The sequence below is a fragment of the Sitophilus oryzae genome, unplaced genomic scaffold (genome assembly GCF_002938485.1).
Source record: "Sitophilus oryzae breed Bouriz unplaced genomic scaffold, Soryzae_2.0 scaffold_577_pilon_pilon, whole genome shotgun sequence".
Classification (NCBI taxonomy): Eukaryota; Metazoa; Arthropoda; class Insecta; order Coleoptera; family Curculionidae; genus Sitophilus; species Sitophilus oryzae.
In genome coordinates this window covers 666,280-687,468 of record NW_022147170.1, presented here as the reverse complement: position 1 = coordinate 687,468, position 21,189 = coordinate 666,280, and the positions used below count along the sequence as shown (strand labels likewise).

General features: G+C 33.2%; 1 protein-coding gene across 1 annotated transcript in view; it reads right to left on the bottom strand.

Moving 5' to 3' along the window:
* LOC115887546 (apolipophorins) overlaps positions 1–13,460 on the bottom strand; it is a 48,903-nt gene extending 35,443 nt beyond the window's left edge. The window contains exons 1-7 of the mRNA XM_030907008.1: positions 13,308–13,460; positions 4,251–4,277; positions 3,988–4,184; positions 3,142–3,407; positions 796–1,053; positions 504–712; positions 95–285 (exon numbers count right to left, since the gene is read on the bottom strand). Coding sequence (XP_030762868.1) covers positions 95–285; positions 504–712; positions 796–1,053; positions 3,142–3,407; positions 3,988–4,184; positions 4,251–4,277; positions 13,308–13,392 — 1,233 coding nt within the window. The 5' untranslated portion in view covers positions 13,393–13,460. The remainder of the gene's footprint in view (positions 1–94; positions 286–503; positions 713–795; positions 1,054–3,141; positions 3,408–3,987; positions 4,185–4,250; positions 4,278–13,307) is intronic.
* Between the last annotated feature and the right edge of the window lie 7,729 nt (positions 13,461–21,189).

Genomic DNA, 21,189 nt, shown 5'->3' with positions numbered 1-21,189 from the left:
GAAGACCTTTATGTATAGTAAAAATGAAGACTCTGCTTGATTATAAAACTTTTTGATCATAATATGGTACTTCTAAATAAATGCAAGTACTTACAGCTGCAGATGATAATGCTCCTTCAGTTGCATGGCGTACGACATTGAGACCGAGTAAGGCTAGTTTTGAGTCGGACTCGCTGAGTTCGTTCTTGATTATGAGCTCAAGAAGAGCTTCGACACTTTCTCCATTGCCTGATCTTAACAACGAATCGATGTATACTCTCTTGGCAGCATCCTTATCACCTACACCTAAAACAATATAACGCTTTTTTAAGAAATAACATACAAAAAAAACGTACAGGAAATAAGAAAAACATTTTATTAACATTAAAAGAGCATCGTTAATATAGACGACTTACAACCGCCCAATCCAAAAAATTTGGTACTTTTTTTAACTTTTGTATAAAGCGGTACGGTTTAGACTGCTCTCCTTTGAATACAACATAGAAGGAACGCTAAGTACTTACCAACTCCACTTTTGATTTGATTATAGGCGGCTAACAAATCGGCTTTCTTGCTAACTCTGACAATTTTAAGTAAGTTGACGAATTCCTTTGCCGTTGACTCGCTAACAACCAGTTCGATGGTCTTGGCTACTTCTTTAACTGCGTTGACGATGGTTTGTACGCTACTGGATGAGGCAACAATGGGATGGGGGTTTTCAAAGATGATTGATCTAGAAAAACAATTTACAAACATTGTGATATGTATAGCTAATGTAATACGTTCTCTTTTAGAAATACGTTCTAGATATCTTACTTTGGTTTGCTGACTGGAGCCTCTACAGCATCTTTTCCAGTGCCAGTGTACTGCAGTTTACTGGTTACTTGGGCTTTAGCTCCATTCTGACCAACAGAGAAAGGAATGAAAATGTAATTTTCGGTTACAGTGGCCTGGTCCAATACACCATTTTTCAATTTGATCACAGCACGATAATCTCCGTTTAACAGAGGACTAGATTTGATTTCGCTGTCCAAGTTGAAAGCGGTGGCCAAAAATGCTTGTTGGATGTTTTCTCTACAGAAAAAGGTTGAATTAATTCAAAAATCATTATTGCAAAAAGTAAAGAACACTAAATTATAGTACTATCGATATCAAATAAACTTTTAATTACGTCATCGAGAGCGCGGTTATTAAATTCATTGTTGCCAACCATGGGCATATTCGGCGACGGGCTGACTAACTGGAATTTAAATTGTCCACTGGCAATTCAGGTAGTAGCTCTACTGCAAAAAATGTCAAGTTGCCATATTTATCTACTGATATTTAGATTTTTTTTGATCAGAATTTAGTTTTGACAATTTAAGATTTTTTACTAGCAGACCTTGTAGTCGAAAATTTTCTTGTAGTCGCCTTTTTAGAACAGCTTATTTTTTCTTCTTTCCAGCGAAGTGTACAAGATGCTGCAACAGCTTATTAGCCGTTGCAAAAAACTTTTTTGCATCCTGATTAGAATATTTCGAACGAGAACACGATAATAATGGCTCTTTATGTAGGTACCTTGAGTTCAGTTAGTGAGGTGAGTTTCGTTGATGTAAATAATACATGTTTACGTAATTAATTTTTGTTTCCTAAAATATTTTGTGATGACTTCAGGCTTATTAGTCTGATGAGCCATATGTTAAAAATACTTTTAAATCAACAGAATATGCTAAATGTGAACAAAACATCGGATAAAAGCAGTTTGGGTTTCGTAGCGGACTAGGCACAAGAGAAGCCCTGTTTTGCATGAGACTATTGTTACAGAAGTACTGCAAATTTTGCAAGAACATCTATGTGTGCTTCATAGACATTGAAAATGTGACAATCGAGTCAAACATACAGAGCTTTTTTGGCATCTGTAATTGTATAACGTGGACAGCTATGACATGCGCCTTTTGGTAAACTATACTACAATGAAACTGCTGCTGTTACACTAGATGAAGAAACTAGAAATGCCATTCCAATAAAACGAGGAATAAGACAGAGGTGTGTTCTGTCACCGTTATTATTCAACTCGTATTGAGAGAACATTTTTCATGAGGCTTTATCCAGCAGGACAGAAGGCATTAAAATTGGAGGCGAGATCACAAATAACGTAAGGTACACAGACGACACCGCCATTGTCGCAAAAAGAATGGCAGACTTGTAAATGCTGCTTGACAGAGTACATGAAGCTAGTTGCAATTGGTGTATTAATATAAATTTCAAGAAGATGAAATAGATGTGTACAATACAAATAAATCCAATCCCGATCAAAATCAGCGACCACAATATTGAACGAAGAATTAAGTACCACATTTTAGATATTTAGGAAGCTGACTGAATAGTGAAAATACCTGTGACGAAGAGGTAAAGGCAAGAATTGAAATGGCACGTAGAACATTTAACAAATGGAATACCACGCTCACTAATAGAAACCTTTCAGTGCAAACCCGATTGCGGACACTACGTTTTTATTATTATATACATATAGTCCACTCTTCTTTACAGCTGCAAGACATGGACGCGAAATGTCGAAAATATAAATAAAATAGAAGCCTTTGAAATGTGGTGTTCTCGTACCGAACATACAAGCAAACGAAGAAGTTCTGGAACAGCTAAATAAAGATCGGAAACTCTTAACCGCCATCAAGGCCAGAAAGATTACCTACTTCATAATACACACATACTGCGCGGCATCAAATATTATGCTCCTCGTTTGATCACTCAAGGAAAAGTCGAAGGTAGAAGATGGATAGGTCGAGAAAAACTGTCATGGCTGAGAAACATAAGGAACTGGACCAGTCTGGAGGTGGAGACGCTGTTTCATGCGGCAATAAAGAACTCTTCAACGAAACAGTCATGGAGATCGCCAATGCCTGAAGACAGGCTCGACACCACAAGAAAAAGAAACATTTTGATTAAAGGAAAATATGTAAAAAACGCTGTGACTTGGAGTTTGACTTGACACGTGACTAAAAGTTTATTTGGTATGGTCTATAGAAGGAATTTTTTGTTTTAATTAAATCAGATTCTTTAATTTGCAGCCTTAGAATGACTATTTGATAACCCTTTTTTATAAGAGTAGCTAAAAAGGATACAGATAGTATCCTTTTTATTATAAAGAGACGAAAATGGCTTTACCTGTATGCACACTTGTTCAGGCTTCTAGCTTTTTGGATAACCAACAAGTTTCCCTCTTTGTGCGATGACAGTTCAGTTGGACATCTGCCAAAGACGTCAGTTTCGTAGCCGGATTTTAGGGAGGCTTGGAAAATGGAAGCTATGGCTCTCTTGATGTTGATAGAGTTCTGGTTGTCACCGTCCACTACGCAGATGCTGTCTGACAGTTCGCCGTCGTTGAAATTGAGTCTGATTGGCTTTTCTATGTCGGCGATTGAACCGACTTTCTGTCAAATAAGAGTATAGTAGTATTAGAAATTATAGTGACAGACAAATAGGTACCATACGATTGAAAAAAAAAGTCATTAAAGACTGCTGGCAAATGAGAATAGATGTTAATTTTGACGAGGTCAAGCCCTAGACGTTATTTACTCTTCTTTGTTCTTTAATGGCGCTTACTGCCAGTTGGCCTTAAGAAGGTTGTAATTTATTTTTATATTGGGAAAAATGATATTTTAAATGGTTTAGTTTAAAATTCCAGAAAATCAATTTTTAGTTAATAACATCTAGAGATTGACCTCGCCAAATTATCATCGATTGTCATTCCGCAGCCGTCTTTGGCGCTTTTTTTATCATATGGGAGGTATATTGAAATTTAAAATATACGAAAATATTGTGTCGGTTTATGGTGTCTTAGAAAGAACTAAAAAAAACTCTTAAAAGAATTAAAAATTAGTTATATGATTTCTCAAAGCCTTCCTTGGTACGCCCTTGTAATTGATTATTTATTCTTTATTAATCTAAGTTTCAAGCATTTCAAATGCATCAGTGTAATACTCGGTGTAATATCTCTTTAAATCGAGTTACCTTGCCATCGGATCCCAAGATCTGGACGTTGTGCAGCCTCAGAATTTGATTGCACTCATCCTGTTGTGTTAGCAGTACTTCGGCCTTGACTTCCGTGCCCGTCGATTGTCCTTCCGCAGAAGACAGCGAAATTTCTATTTTTCCATCGTAGTTGTACTTGTACGTCGTACCAGCGGCGTACTTAAACGTTTTTCCAGCTTAAAAATAGAGAAAAAACTTCTATGTAATATTCTTATTTTTAATTTTGATTTTTTTATACTTACCACCTTTGCATTCCGTCCGACAAACATCTGAAAATAAAAAAAAATATATTATTTTGCTTATAGCAACCAGATGTATACTAAGGGCTGGCAAAGGTTAGTCTTGCGTCGAGATTTCCGTATGTAAGAAGAGTACAATGCGTCTATAATGTACTGAGCAAAGAGAGAACAGTAAATACGTTGCCAAATGCATGAAACAAATCGAGAAACTGCGCAAATTGCTAAGAGACGTGGAAGGGGATATAGCAGATTTGTCGCAGTCCACCGGTCGACCCATTCAGTAATCAGTACCTAAAGTTCTAGGGAAAGGTGAACATCATGCGTTCAGCTGCAGCTTCACGATTTAATTACGTCTCGCGATACTTTATTTGTTTATTTAATAACGAGTCGTTCTAATTTTCCCCAGAGCTTGAAAATTTTTAATTACAAGTTAGAAACACTTGCATTTTTGGTAAAAAATAAGTGGAATTGAGTTGGTATTCGACAGTGGTCGCGCTATTAGAACTCAAATGAATTCAAAATAAATCGATATCTCAAAATCTATTAAAAATAACTGATTACCTTACCAATATCCTTGTAATTCTATTTCAGATGCTCAGAAACATATCTAATGATTTTATCTAGTTATATTTTCGAAAAAAAAGTCGTTTAAAAATAAGCGGTTTGCGATCGTGATTTTACTTTACCTGATAGGGAAAGGCGTATCGGCAACGCCGCAACAGCATACCGTCGTATTTCTCTCACTCCGACTTAATAAGATCCTTATGCGATTTACCTCCACACGTGTAAGTTCCGACCCAAAAGTAACAGTTGCCAGCACTGTAGTAATGGTTAATATTAAATACCGTATGATCGAAAAAAACGGGATTGAGTTGGCTTGGAAATGAACATCGATGACATTCACCATATAATTTTACATATAAAATTACTAACAAATGAATTTTAGCAAAAATTAAAGTAATGTACAACGAACTAGTGACAAAAAATATTCTAATAAATAACAAAACACTGAAAATAGTGGAAGAATATATATATTTTGGGACAACTAATATACAGCTCTGGATCTCTACTACCAGAAATCAACAGAAGAATTAAGCATCGTTAAGCATGGAGTAAATATGGAAGAAACTCAAGCATAGTAAAATCTAGAATGCCACTTTATCTAAAGAATAAAACATTTGACAAATGTGTACTACCAGTCATGACCTATGTATGCGAAACCTGACCAGTTTAAAACGGACATTATAAGGAAACTGCAGGTCGCACAACGCTTATTGGAACGAAATATACTGGGAATAACCAAGAAAGACCGTAAAAGAATAGAGTGGATGCGACAAAAGACCCAGGTAATAGATATCATCAACAGAATCAAATCCCTCAGGACAAAAAAAAACTACCAATTCATGCGAAATATGACACCATCTAATTCCAACACATAAAACGGACTTTGTAAGTAAACTGTAGATCGCATAACGCTCAATGGAATGAAATATGCTGGCAATTTGAATGACCGTAAAAGATTAGAGTTGATACTACAAAAGATCCAGGTAATAGATGTCATCAACACAATCAAATCCCTCAAGTGACATCTGGCAAGAAAGACAAACAAGAAATGTACCACAAAAATTACAACATGGTACCCAGGAAGAATTAAGAGACCAAACCTGAGAGGGATAATAATTAGCAGGATAATATTAGAAAATAAGCAGAGATAACTTGAACCCGCATAGCTAACTATAGACAACAATGGGCCCAATTACAAAGAGAGTATCTAAATATGCGAGGGAGGCTATACCATAATTGGAAATGATGATCATGATGAATACAATCTAAACTAAAAATGTTAATTACTATACTAGTAGAATACTATTACAATAAATTGATGTATTAAATGGTAAAAAAATAACGAAAAACGGATAAAAAATAATAAAGTTATAAACCATAAGATTTTACAAAGTCTTTAGGGTGGCCGAAATTTTTGTCGGGGAGTGTAGGTATATCAAACGTAGAAAAATCTCTAAACAAGCTAAAAATGGACGTTTTTAATTCATCGGAAATACGTTTATTTCATTTTCTTCGAACAGTTTATAGAGGCAGTACCAATAAAAATCGTACGGGTACGAGTGACAGCTAGGAGGGTATCATTGTTAGTCGTCTGTGAATTGCGCTGCCACAATAAGCGTATGTATAAAGTCGAAGTCCATTATCCACTTAAAATAATTGTACGTAATGAGCATTTCCCAACTGATCTTAACAAAGTAAACGGATTGGTGCGAATACTCCTAAAAGGTATATTGGACGTGATTGTCAACAGTCTTACACATACATTTTTGTTATGATTATCAAATACCTATATATCTGTACGCTCACCTGCTTGTTTTTAATTAACTAATTATTTTTCCCCATATAGAGTATGCCCCCGGATTGTCTTTAAAAGAGGAAAAACTTTCTTATTATTGAGATTTTAAGAAAAATGCATTTTTTCATAGAAATTTTTCCTTGTTCTAAAATAGTTAATTCCGTTTATACTTTTCCAAATTTCCATACCGTTATACCATGCGTTTCTATGGTAATATAATTTGGTTTTAATTCTTTGATAGATTCTTATTGATAGGATTTTAATTAATGTCATATTTATTGCTGTTTTAAAATGTTAAAGAAGCATAAAATTTATTTCGTTCAATGTTACGGAAAGGGTGATGATAATTACCGGAAAATGTGATACTTTGACCAGAAAAATATGACGTTAATCAAAATTAATAATAACCATCTATCAAAGAATGAAATCGAAATTATATTACGATAGAAACGCCTTGTGATTTTTAGGACTTTTTTTAATTTTCTCTAAAAAGGTATTGAAATTTGGCAAAGTATAACGGGATTAACTATTTTAGAACAAGCAAAAGCTTCTATAAATAATGCATTTTTTCTGAAAATGTTAAATACGGCGTTTATTCCTCAAAAACTCATGTTTTGTCGTCCTGAAAAACATACGTATATGTATACATCATAAAGTTAGCTTTAGATATAGTCTTTCATATCAAAATTTATGAAGTGTTACAGAGGTTCTTTCGGAAGTGCCGCCATACTGAAACTATTTTTACTAAAAAATCTCAATGTGAAGCAATAATATATCAAAAAATTGTGATGTAGAGATTTTACTTCTCTAGAAACTTTTAATACAAGCACAGCTTGGTACAACCTGTATACTGAAGCAAGAGAAATAATTTATTATTGACATACATACATCAATCAGTTATTGTTGTTTTTACTTTGTTTTTAACTGATGTAAAATTATTATTTATTGGTTATTTTATCGTGTTTGTATTAAAAGTAATTATTATAGCAAAAGCAGATTTTTATACATATAGTTTCAAATCAAACGTGTCTATGTGTCTAATAACATTTAACCTCTCCAAGTTTTATCCACTCTAATTATCAATAAATTGTGTTGTTTATCTAACAATTTTTCAGAATTTTGAACTATTGCAATAAATATATTTGCCGCGGTTCGAGTACGTGCGACTAAAATAACACTACTGGCCAATCCTTATCAGTGACCTTTCTCATGATACAAAATAAGAAGAAAAATTGACGAGGACTGATTGTGTCCATGACAAGAATGTGAAGGAGGATTGTATTAAATAGAGCCTCCTTTATTGTCGCGAGCAGTTTTTTGACCCCCTGATTAGAGGACAAGTTCAAGACTAGGAATATTTTGATGACACAGGATATTAATATACTCGTGTTATCAGCTTGTGAAACGTTTAGAGTGATTTGATTTAATAAGGAAAATAAAAATGTAGACTTTGCCTAGTTTGTTTAGTGCTGTAATTCCTTCTTTTAATTCAATGATATTGAAATTTATACTCACTTCCATCTCTTTTGACTTTAAATCCAATTACTAAATCCAATGCATGCTTAATAATATTGAATAATTTATTATTGACCTGTACTATGTTTATCGAAGAATGCACTACAGCTCGAAAATGGTAGATAGCAAAAAGACAAAGCAACTACTAGAGCACAAAAAGAATCTAGTACGCATATTGGTGTGTGTCATCACTGGAAACTGCTCCACGGGGGTAAACCTCGTTGAATGGAAGATTTCGAACAACGACTATTGCAGAGAATGCGGAGAGGAAGAAGAAACCATAGAGCGTCTGATGTGCCACTGTCCGGCACTGGAAAAACGATGCTTTAAGACTTTAGAGCAAGGTTTTTTGGAGGGACTAGAGGAAGCAGCAGAAGCCAACATCAGCGTCATCGGGAACTTTGCAAAGAGCTGGTAGAGCTTTAACGCAAAGAAAGAATGAGAGGAAGGTTTAGTATAATAATACAGAGGCATCGCAATGGGCCCAAGACCTCCGAATGAGGGATCAAACAGGATCCCAAATCCCTAACCCCAACCTAACCAAACCTCCTATGTAAAACCAAGTCAGTTGACGAGATTAGTTGGTGTCTAAGGAAGTACATAATATTTAACAACTTGAATTATTAACATTTATATCTAGTGATCGTATCAATATTGGCAAACGCACTGTACCATAATTAGAGAAGAATAATCTACTATTTTGATTGCTAAATAAGTTTAAACAGTGCACTTAGGAATAAAGTAAAAATATCCTATTTGGGTATTTCGCCACTACAAGAAAATCTACAAAATAAAATAGTTATTTTTTGTAAACACTTCTGGGCGTTAATCTAAACGGAAACTACTTGTCAGAGTTAGGTTTACAGATATAAAAATTTGCCTAACGAACAAAAAATGCTTAACGTTTCGGAAAGTTTATATCTTTACGGCGTCGGAAGCAAAAAAATACAAAGAATAAAGAAAAAAAACTATTTAAAATATTTAAATTCAACTATTCGAGAACACTTTAGTTTTTTAAAACATATATGTCTACAAAAACCGTTGACGTTCTGTTAAAATGACATTATATCAAGTTAAACTTCAAAATTGACAATTACTACCTTACAGCAATTACTTAATATGGTAAAACCAAAAAACCCCAAACTTTCTGTATGATTATTTTTAATTTTTACGTATGTTATGTTTATTTATGTTATGTTCTTTAAAATCAAAGAAGCGATTGCCATACAGTACTAACATCTACAGATGCATGAGCAATACATTTTATTCTTATTAGATTGTATTAAAAAAGCCTCTTTTATATTTCTTTTAAAGGCTATCGCTTCTTTCATTATAATTTTGGCGTTATTAAAATTTATTCTGTGCCCTGTGTCCCATGAAGGCTGACAAATCTAAGATTTGTAAAAATCTCAAAAAAAAATTAAACGTTAACCTTTTTTTGTTCGTTAGGCAAATTTTTATATCTGTAAACCTAACTTCTGACAAGTAGTTTCCGTTTGGATTAACGCCCAGAAGTGTTTACAAAAAATAACTATTTTATTTTGTAGACTTTCTTGCAGTGGTGAAATATCCATATAGGATTTTTTTGGAGAGATGAATCCGCCACATAGGTATAGACATTTTTTAGGAATAAACTAGTGTATGTTGCCGTGTAATTACCAAGTCATTATAATTATTATAGAAATAAAGGTCCTTAATATAGATACGGCCACTATAAATGTTAATACGTAATTGATTAGATTAAAAAATTTAGAGACCATAAATTATTATTAAATAATTACTCCTTAAAGAATTGTCAAAATAAAAGAGTATTATTTGTTGCAATCAAAAAATATATAAAAAAAATATTATAAAATCCTGAACCATTATCTAGTTTACTCCTCGACGGTTCAATAAGTTCACCAAATCAAGTTATAAATATACAATAATGTAATTCTTCTTAATTATTATTTATTGCGAATATGTTATCTTTGTGGTCATTATCCAATGAATAATATAAACTACTACTTGCATTCTGCTTTTATGATTTTTCTTTACTTTGTGAGAAAAAAGGTTAAGACCCCATGTTTGTCTGTGTTAATGAAAAAAAAACATATCCTTGAAGGTTTATCATCGAGTGGATGATTAAAATATATCCATATATAAATATAGTTATTTATTAAGTTTAAATCCTATTCAAGTTTATTTCATTTAATTAATGTATCATTAAAATATTTTTCCATATTTTTCACATAACAAAAAACTCGCAAGCGATACTTTCTATTTGGGAAAGCAGGTCTAGAAGGAACTATGCTTCCATCTTATCAAGGACCTGAAGAAGCTATTGCAGGTCACAGGAATAGAAGACTGGGTGCAGATATAGAAACAGGACAAACACAATAGGCCTTACAGGGCGCAGTTTTGGTTTGGCAGGTTGGCGGTATAGGGCCACATTATATTAAGAAATGAGAAATAGATCTAACTTAGAAGACCATTAGAAATATGTACCACCCACAATTATTATATAGTACACTTTTTTTTCATCAGTTTTTAAATTAAAAAATACTTTTTGATACTCTAAAAAATCAAGTTATTCATAGTGTGTTTTACATTATTTTTATTTTACTTAGCTTTATATATAATTTTTATTCTACGCTCTGTTAGAGAGCTTAGAAAGATTAAAATTTCAATACCTACTGGTGGATAAACATTTATATTTTTATTTTTGTTTAATTATTTGTTAATTATTATACCAAGGAAAATTAATTATTTAGTAAATATTTGAATACAACATTAGGTATTACGCATACAAATTCAAACAACAAGAGTCCAAATTGTAATATCCTAAATATACACTATGTTCCTGAATATTCTTTACAAAAAGGAAACACTTTTTTCATCATAATATTTTGAGAAAAGTGCATTTGTAATAAAAAACCCATTGCTTGTTTTAAAATGGTTAATCTCCTTTATACCTTTCCAAATCTGCATACCGCTTAGGAGAAATCTTAAAAAACAAAGAAAATATTGTCCTAAAATTCAAATCGCGTTTCTATGGTAATCTCACTTTATTTTCATTCTTGGATAGATGGTTATTATTAATTTTGAGTAACATCAAATTTTTGATGTTATGTTAACAGCAAAAAATATGACGTTAATTAAAATTAATAATACTAAAGCATCTATCAAACAATGAAAATGAAATGTTACCACAGAAATGTTATATTTTCATATTAATTTTTAATTATTCTTGAAAACAATATGGACATTTAGAAAAGTATAAAGGGTATTAATCATTTTGGAACAAGCAAATACTTTTATGAAAGATGCATTATCCTCAAAAAGTTAATAAATAAAAAAGTTGTCTCCTTGTAAGGATGATTCTGAGTCATGTAGAATGTAGATTGTTTAGGAGGAGGATTAATCACCGCGACCTTTACAGATCTATTGTGTGTTCCTCTTTCTTGAGTTATAAGGAGTTATAACTAATCATAGAGCCTCAAGGCTTTGATAAAAGCCAGTATCTGAAACTGGTCCATAGAGGCCAGGTCTCCATCTGCGAAATTCTGGGACATACTGTATAACGTATTCTAGAGAAAAATAAATGTTTAAAAGGCCGTATACATATTATAATAGTCTGGCACTTTATTTTAATGATGTAACAACATACCTATATTATTCAGTAAATATTATAGAAACGTATAAACGGGATTAACTATTTTAGAACAAGTATTTTTTTATAAAGAATACCCCCCCCCCCCTCTAGCTTTTATTATTAATATTTTTTCTCAAAATATTAATAATAAAATAGTCTTTCTTCTTATAAAGATGATCCGTGGACATACAGTATAACGTAATACAGGAAAATATGTTTAGAAAGACCGTATACTTATACAGGGCGAGTTTTAAATAAATTCAAATATTTTTAGCGGTGGTATACAGGATGCGTCTCAAAAGTGGCTCACCCCTATAACTTTTTAATTTTTTACAGATAAAAATCGATATTTAGTATGTTAGTATATGACATAAATTAGGATTGATGGTCGTATTCAGTTGTTTTCGGTCACTTCCTGTTTCACCGGAAATGACTACAACTTTTGATTTTCAAATGGCATCCTCGGTATTTTGTTACTTTATTAGATAGAAATGAGACTCTGGATAGAATGACATATCATATGTTTTTGACATTTTCGAATATGGTTTATTTGAAATTGCAAAATGGGATTCATAACGACAATTTGACTCGAAATACCAAATTATTCGTAAAAGAATGCATTTTCCAAATATGCTAATAAGCCACCCTCGTTTCATTTGAAAAAAAATGTAGATATGATTAAAAATACGATTTGGGCATCTTTTAACCGGCCAAGACACTAAAAACATTAAACGATCAAATCTATTTTTCCAAGGCTCCTTGATTAAAAATTAGTGTTTTTAATACAGCCATGACAGTCTAGATTGAAATTTAAAATACAATTTTGTTTTAAGCGAAAATGTCAAAAGTTGACATATGATATGTCAATCTATACTATTACTATTTTTTCTATCGAATAAGCTAAAAAAATATCGAGGGTGCCATTTAAAAATCAAAAGTTATAGTCATTTCCGGTGAAACAGGAAGTGGCCGAAAAGAATTGAATACGTCAATCTATCCTAATTTATGTCATATTCTGACATACCAAGTTTAATTTTTTTTATCTGAAAAAAATATAAAAGTTATAGGGGTGAGCTACTTCTGACACGCACCCGGTATATAGACCACAGAAACACGTCTATAATTTCTTTTTCGCGATTTAATTTTAGTTTGGTATTTTTCGAAAAACAAATTGGAGTTTTTTAAATTTTGTTAGTTAAAAAAATATTTTGATATTATGGGAACATAGATTAAATTTACAAGAAAGAAACACTCAGAAAAAATCCAGTGGTTCTCAAAATTTAAGCAAAAAATCGCAGAATCTTCAAAGAATTTAATAAAATCAGAATTAAGAAATAACTCGGTTATTTTGAACTCATTTGAAAAACGGTAAAGAGCGAATATATTTTTTTATTAAGATCTACCTCCACTGACAATATTTGCACTTATTTAAGACTCACCCTGTATAACATATTCCAGAAAAAAATTGAAGAAATACCGTATACATTATAACAACCGAGCACTTGATCCTAATGTAACGTCCATACAACGACCTATACTAATCAGTACCTACCTTCGCTGGCTGTAACATGTCCGAACACTAAAACCACAAGGAACACTAGACCCAAAGGGTGTCTCCGCTGGCCACTGTCCTCCATACTGGTCAGAGGTCTGTTCCGCAACAACTAGTGATAATTGGTGAGACGCTTGTTTATATAGTCCCCCTTAAAGTTTAAATTGAGCCATTGAGATAGAGATAAGAGCAGCCGGACTAATCAAAAAGTAAAGCGTTTTGGTCTTTGTCCAGCGCTTTTGTTGATTTTGGACGAAATCGCCCGTCAAATATTTGCAGACGGTTTTAAGAGTTACATTTTTGAGTATTTTGTAATTATCGGTATCAGCTTTATTGATCTGCGAAAGAATATCTTTTGGATACGTGCAGCAATTGGTATACAGGGTGTTTCAAAAAGAATGTGCCATCTTTCTTTGGGAGATTCCTGTCGGAAAAATAAGATTTTTAAATATAGGTCCGATTTTGCTTTGTTTGGAGTCTACAGGGGGTTAAAGTCTTTTTTTTTTTCGATTTACTTATTATAATTCTCTTCAAAGGGTTTTTAGCGACTCGAATGTAATTCTGAAGGTAAAAGTTATTATAAGTGCTGCATATGGGTTTTCACGGGAATATTTTTCTTAAAAAAACATGTGCGCCACTGACTTCTTTCTCTTGTTAAGCCAGTTCTACACGATGCGTTCAACGTTGGTTCCAACTAGGGTTCAGAATCGGGAATTGGTTGGTTGATATGTTTGCTGTAATTTTTAAGCTACCTATGTGTTTTCTTTTTCTTTTCGTTTGTGTTCTTGTGTTCATTATTTGTGTTCATGTTTACTTTCTTATGACTTAATAATTTGATATTATTTTCACTTGAAACTCAATTTTTTATCGGTTTTACTTTTGAGAACCATCCCTTGCTTGCTAATTGACAAACAACACAATCATTGAACAAAATATTTTAGTACGGTTCCGGAAACTCTAACTAATACTATCAAATATTAGGATCCAGATCTTTTTGGCCATCATAAAACCGCGCCTCGGTTTCAATAATTAAAAATTATATTTTTGTTACGTGAGAAAGTTCTTTGATACTTTCTAGCAGTCGAAATCAAACTCTTCTAAATAAGTAATGCTATTTCTTATTATTCTTGCTTCTTTTCTCTTCTGAAGTTCCTATAATATTTATTATGTTATTTTTTAATACATATTTGCATTTTTAATTCAATTTTTTAGGTCTTTTGTCTCAAATTCAGTTAAGTTGGTTTATGCTGTTTGATGTAAAATTTAAGTTACCTATACTTTTTGCTTTACTTGTGCTTGCTATACTTTTTGTGCTTTACATGTTACTTAATAATTTTTTAATAATTTCATTAATTTTAATTTTTATTTAATAATTTGATGTTATTTTCATTAAATCTCTCAATTTTGAGCCGAAGGCTCCAACCCTGAACTGTAATCTTTGTTGGTTCCAACGTTGTAACCAATTTTTTTTACAATTCGCACAGGTTTCGACAATATTTCAATTGAAAAGTGTGTCTCCTACACGATGTGGCAAATATTCATGTGTCCAACGTTGGAATGTGTTTGCCTCATCGTTTGGGACCGGATTTAGCAAAATTGTGTAGACAGTTTAATGCAGTTAAATAACATTTTCGTACTTTTATGCTTAGGCGTAAAAGTGTTTTATTCATATGCCTAAGCGTTAAAATGACTTTTGTATATTGCCAATCAATGTTGTCAAATTTATCATTTCAGTCAAATAACTATCTACTCAATATATTTATTTTTTGTCAATACATAGTGATACATGTATTGACTAATTCCATTCTAAATATCTTGACAACGGTTGCTCGAAATTATTTTTACCAAGAGAGATTTTTTACGTAAAAAATACGAAAATGTATATTTTTTCACTCAGTAGTTCTATACAGGTACGGACAAAAAGTTATTACTCTTCAAAACAATTCAAACATATAGTAGGCGGCTCCCCCTATAAATAATAATCATGACATCAATTTTCATCCAAATATTGACGTTACTTCGCAAATTAATAGGAAGATATATCTCTAAATAAAAATGAAACTTCTACACCCTGTGTCTCGAAATCTAAGTATTTTAGGACACATTTAAAACATACATAAGAACTTTTTTACGTATTTTTATCTGCAGAATGTGATGTCGAAGTTTCCGAAATACAGTTCGGACCACCCTTTATATTTAAATGTAGATTTTATTGCCTTAAATAAAGATCTTTAATTTAAAAAAATTAAAGTCCTATTTTTTTAACATTTATCACAATAATTATACATTTATACTTTAAATTAGAATCACCCTGTAGTATAAATTATAATTTTAATTTTTATTTCTATTTTTTGTTCATTTGCGCTCTAAACATTAATAATTTAAATACAGTGGTAGATGTTTTGCTAGCATCTTCTCATATGTCGTCAATAAATTATAAAATGGCGACCAACCCCTCCTCCACCTCCATCACCTCCACCCTCCACTGATGCAGAATCGGCCATCTACCTCTACTATGCTAAAATTTAAAAAGTGGCTTCTATGCTTAATTTAATCACTAGATACCATGCCAGAAGTAAATATCAGTCATAAAAAAGGGTCCTCCTAAAAAAACTTGCGGGATTTCATATCTCGACCAGACTAATAATATACAAACCTAATTAGTATCTCTGTTTGTATGTTTTTCCATTTCTATATTATTGTTTTTCCATTTCTATGTGATTTCATGTTTTTCCATTTCTATGTGATTGTGCAGTTTTAAATCTAATTATTACTTGCCCCCCCCCCTCTCTAAATGGTCTTTTTAAACAAAATGTTGGCAGCCAGGGGCGCAGCTAGACATTTTTTTTTGAGGTTCAAGTTAACGTCTCCTTTCTGCTGCGGTGTCCCAATATTCCGTGGACATAGAACTACACGTATTTTTGGAATCAAAATAAGTTAATTGGACACAATATACCTCTATACAAAGTGCTTCGCTTGTCCGCTAGAAAGCATCAAACTTTAAAAAATAAACTCATTTTTTCAGATATTTTAAGAGCCGTTATTCCGACTCGAATGAGATTTTAGGTGTCTATGTTTTGCTAAGTGCTTTAACATTTTACTTTCACTAAAATCAAGAAAAAGTACGGGAAGAGTGAAAACTACCCCATCCCTACATAAATTTTAGTATAAATATTTTCAACTTCACCGACGGCAGATTTTCTTTTCCTAAAATGCTCCCTCTACTATTTACAACATTTTTGTCTGTTGTTGAAAAACGCTACATCGCATAGTTTTGTGTATGTAAAAATTTTTTGGAGATATCCGATCTCATCCGGCCTTGAACCGGCGTGAATGAGCAGTGTGTATCAATAGATTTTACACTTTTCCCTTTTGGACAACAGCACGATGCAAAGTTTCGAACCGGTCACCCGTCCATCCACTAGCATCGCCTTACGTCGCTTAACTTCGGTGTTCTAATGGGAACCGGTGTTTCGTCGTAGCTGGGCCGTTGCCAGTAGCTAGACATATACTTTTAAGGGGGCTGAAGTCTTTTGGGGGGGCTTAAGTCACTATAAGATAAGATTCATGTGAGGTTAAAACCAATTTTATACGACACGCACTGGTCATCTGGGGGGGCTAAGCCCCCCCTGACCACCCCATAGTTGCGCCTCTGTTGGCAGCCTTGTGGTTTATTCAATATCAAAATGACATTATACAGGTTTCAAGCCTTGAAAAAATATTTTTTTTCCTCAAAAAGTATGCACGGTAGCGTTTTTTACAATAGGCAAAAAATGTATATACTAGAGGAACCATTTTAAGAAAACAAAATCGGCCGTCGGTAGAGTTGGAAAATATTTATACTAAAATTTATGTAGGGGTGGGGGTAGTTTTCTCGTACTTTTTCTTTATTTCTCTGAAAGTTAATTGTTAGAGCACTTAGCAAAACATAGATACCCAAAATATTATTTAAATCGGAATAGCGGTTCTTAAAATATCTGAAAAATTGTGTTTATTTTTTTAAAGTTTGATGCCTTCTAGCGGATAAACGAAGCACTTTTGTATAGAGGTATATTGTGTCCAATGAACTTGTTTTGATTCCAAAAATACGTAGCAGTTCTATGTCCACAGAATATTGGGACACCCTGAATATTTCATATTTTAAATTAAATTGGCATTTAAATTATTTTCAATCATGTATGATTGACAATATATGCATGCATAAAAATTAATTGTTTCATTGTGTGATAATATTTCCAGTAATTTATAATATATTTATAATAAAATGCTTCTGTGTGCGGCGAAAACTATGGAAAATCATAGTTTTACTGTTAAACGCTGGTTTTACAGTATAAATTATGATAACTAGTCGCGAAGATCACGTCTTATTATCTTTATGTTTGTGAGAATAGACTTCAAAGTAATTTATATTAGGTTTGTTCCAACATAGCAGAGTTAGTTTTTGGTACGGTTAAGCTTATGCGCAGTAGAGAAAATGCGTTTCATCAACGAGAGACTCGTTTATAGTCTATTTCATAAAGCTTGATAGCATAGCGAGAAGAGCTGATGGGGTTCAAATCAAAGGATTTGTAGCTTGAAATAACACAACGTTTAAGATAAAAGATGTGCGAGAACTTATGAATATGTCGATAACACAAATCTCTGCCGGAAATTGGACAAATGCCATAAACCACGTCATAAAAGAGGAGCAAGAAATGTGGGATCTTGACAATCTCTTGGGGGAGATATTAGAATATCTGCTTATTTCACTTGGAAGTTTTGACGACTCTGACTTCACTGAGGATGATTTATAATTACATATTTTGTATTTTAATTATTGTAAATACTTAACATTGTTAACAATGTTGTAACCTATTACATACATTTAACAATAAAAACTTTAGATTTCTTCACTAATATGTACGATAATTGAGTGTACTCGTATAATCTATAATGATACTGAAAATTCCAGTAACATGTAAATAGATATTTGTATTGCCATTATCATATTATTTTACGTTGTGTAACAAAATATTATATACTTTTAACAAGCTCCTGTATTAAATTTTAAAACCCTAACGCCCCACACTGGTGCTGTCAGGACCTTCTCAGATAGCTCTTTTAATAATCGATATCTTTATGTCCAAGCCAATGTTCTAATAGATGATATATACACCTATGGAGAGAGTACAAAAATATAAATATCTAGGCAGTTTGTTGACCGAAAACTTGGATCAATCAGTAGAAATAAAAGCTCGAATAGAAATAGCCAGAGCATCCTTTGTAAAACTCAAAAAGTGTCTCTACAGTGGAGACATCAACTTAAAGCTTAGATTAAGAATGCTAAGGGGTTACATATTGGCAACTCTACTCTGTGGTTCAGAGGCCTGGACACTTAAAAAGGCCGAAATGGAGAAGCTTGAGGCATTCGAAAGATGGTGTTATCGGCGTATGCTGAGAATTGCATAGACTGACAAGGTTACAAATGTAGAACTGCGACGCAGAATTCGGAAGGACGAAGAGGTGATTAACACCCTTAAGAAGAGAAAACTTGAGTACTTTGGACACATAATGAGAGGAACTAAATATGCCCTGCTGCAGAACATAATAGAAGGAAAGATAAAGGGCAGAAGGAGCCAAGGAAGAAGAAGAACATCATGGCTCAAGAATTTGAGAGATTGGTTTGGAATGACTTCAAACCAGTTATTCAGAGCAGCTGTTAACAAAATCAGAATTGCCATGATGATTTCCAACCTCCATTAGGAGATGGAACCCGAAGAAGAATGATCTTTATTGCCTATACTTGGGACATGAAATACGTATAAGCCGCGATAACCAAACTTGCGAGCTTAACAGACGAATAGGACTGACTTGGGCCGCCTATGGACGATTGAAATACATTTTCAAAGGGGCACTGCCGATATGTTTGAAGAGGAAAGTATTCAATCAATGCGTACTACCAGTTCTAACGTATGGTGCGGAGACGCTAACATTAACCAAGAAAACTGTAAGTAAAATCAGAATAACGCAAAGAGCAATGGAAAGATCAATGTTGTGGCAATCTCTGAGAGATAAAGTACAGAATATCGAACAAAGTTCGAGACAGAACAAAAGTCATGCATATCACCGAGAAAATAACTACTTTGAAATGGAATTGGGCAGGTACATTGCAAGGCTAAACGATCACCGATGGACTAAGAAAATGATAGAATGGAGACCAAGACACGATGCATTCAGGAGCCGAGGCCGTCCTCCAACCAGATGGCATGACGAATTAAGGCATATACACAGTAACTGGATGCAAATGGCTCAGGATAGGGAGTTATGGTAGCAAACGAGGGAGGCATACGTCCAGCAGTAGACTTTAGTGGCTGGTTGATGATGATGATGATCTTTATTGCTCTATTGTTATACGACAATTTTTATTGTCCTATTTTTAACGTACCGCATGTGTTCATCTACAAACGTTTTAAAGCTGACTGAATTTCATTGCAAATATACCCTTAAAATGAAATTGGTCTCATTTTTTAGTATGTCACACTGTACAGGAGAAAACGGCTTTTGCATTTTTAATGAGATTATTGTTCTATCAGGCTTTTAGAAATATAGTATAAATATTTAGGATTATTTTACCATAGATGCCATAAATTAGTATATTTTTTAATACAATTTTGATAAATTATGAATGATTTTAATAATAACAGCCCCGTGATATTAAAAGAAATTCTTGGGGTATTAATATCCTATGGGAAAGAAATCACATTTTTATCGTATTTGTTAATGATTATTTGCTTTTACATATAATGAACTTTGCCATTGAGATTATTTAGTTTGTTGTTTGTTAAGAATAAATTAATTCGATAAAGAATTGTTGACCACACATAATTCTTTAAGAAACAAAATGTACAATAATAAACTCGTATATGTACTCATGTTGCTTTATTTTAACTATGTATCATTACTAAGAACTTTCTTTTTATGGTGGATTCATTTTTAGGGTTCCGTACCTAAAAAAAAAAACGGAACGTTTATGGTGCGTCCAGACCTATCGAGACGAGAGTGAGACGAGCGCGAGACATTCCAAATTTGATAAGTGCGGACGGGTCTCGCGAGAGCCTCGCTGCTATCCGTCCTCTGTCGGTTTTGCGACGGCCGATCAAAGAAAGCTCGCGGAACAGTCTGGACGTGTTTTTGGTTGGCTCGCTCGACTGCGAGATATTAGCTCTGATTTATGAATTTCGACTATTTAAAATTAAATAATCTCAAATTTTTTAAACGGTACACCGGATGTATTATCATTTTTTCTGATAGAATTTACAAATTTTGGTCACTGATAAATTTTACCGTACCGAAAGCTAAGATTTCTTTAAACAGATTGAATTATTACAATATCTATTAATTTTAGATGTAGGTATATAATCATATGCAAAATAAGTTACCGATATATTACGATGTCTTAAGCGGGACTTAAGCTGAACATCAATAAGACTAAAATCATGTGCACTCCCCCGGAAGATCACAACAATGCTATAAAAATCGGAGATGAACTGTTGGAATATGTAGCGGAATTCAATTACCTCGGCAGTTTGATTTCGGAAAAGGCCAATATCGACTCTGAAATTCAGCACAGAATTAGCAGCGCCTCAAGAGCATTCTGGAAATTAAAAGACAGGGTTTTCTACAATCATGACTTGAGCACAAAAACGAAACTTGCGGTGTACCGAGCGAAAATAATTCCCACCATGTTATATGGAAGCGAAACCTGGGTGCCGTACCGCCGACACATGAACGCATTAAACAAGTTGCAACAGAGACATCTTAAGATAAGACAACTCTTAAGAATAAAATGGTTCCATCATGTCTCAAACGTATCGGTCCTTGAAAAAGCTAACTGCGAGAGTAT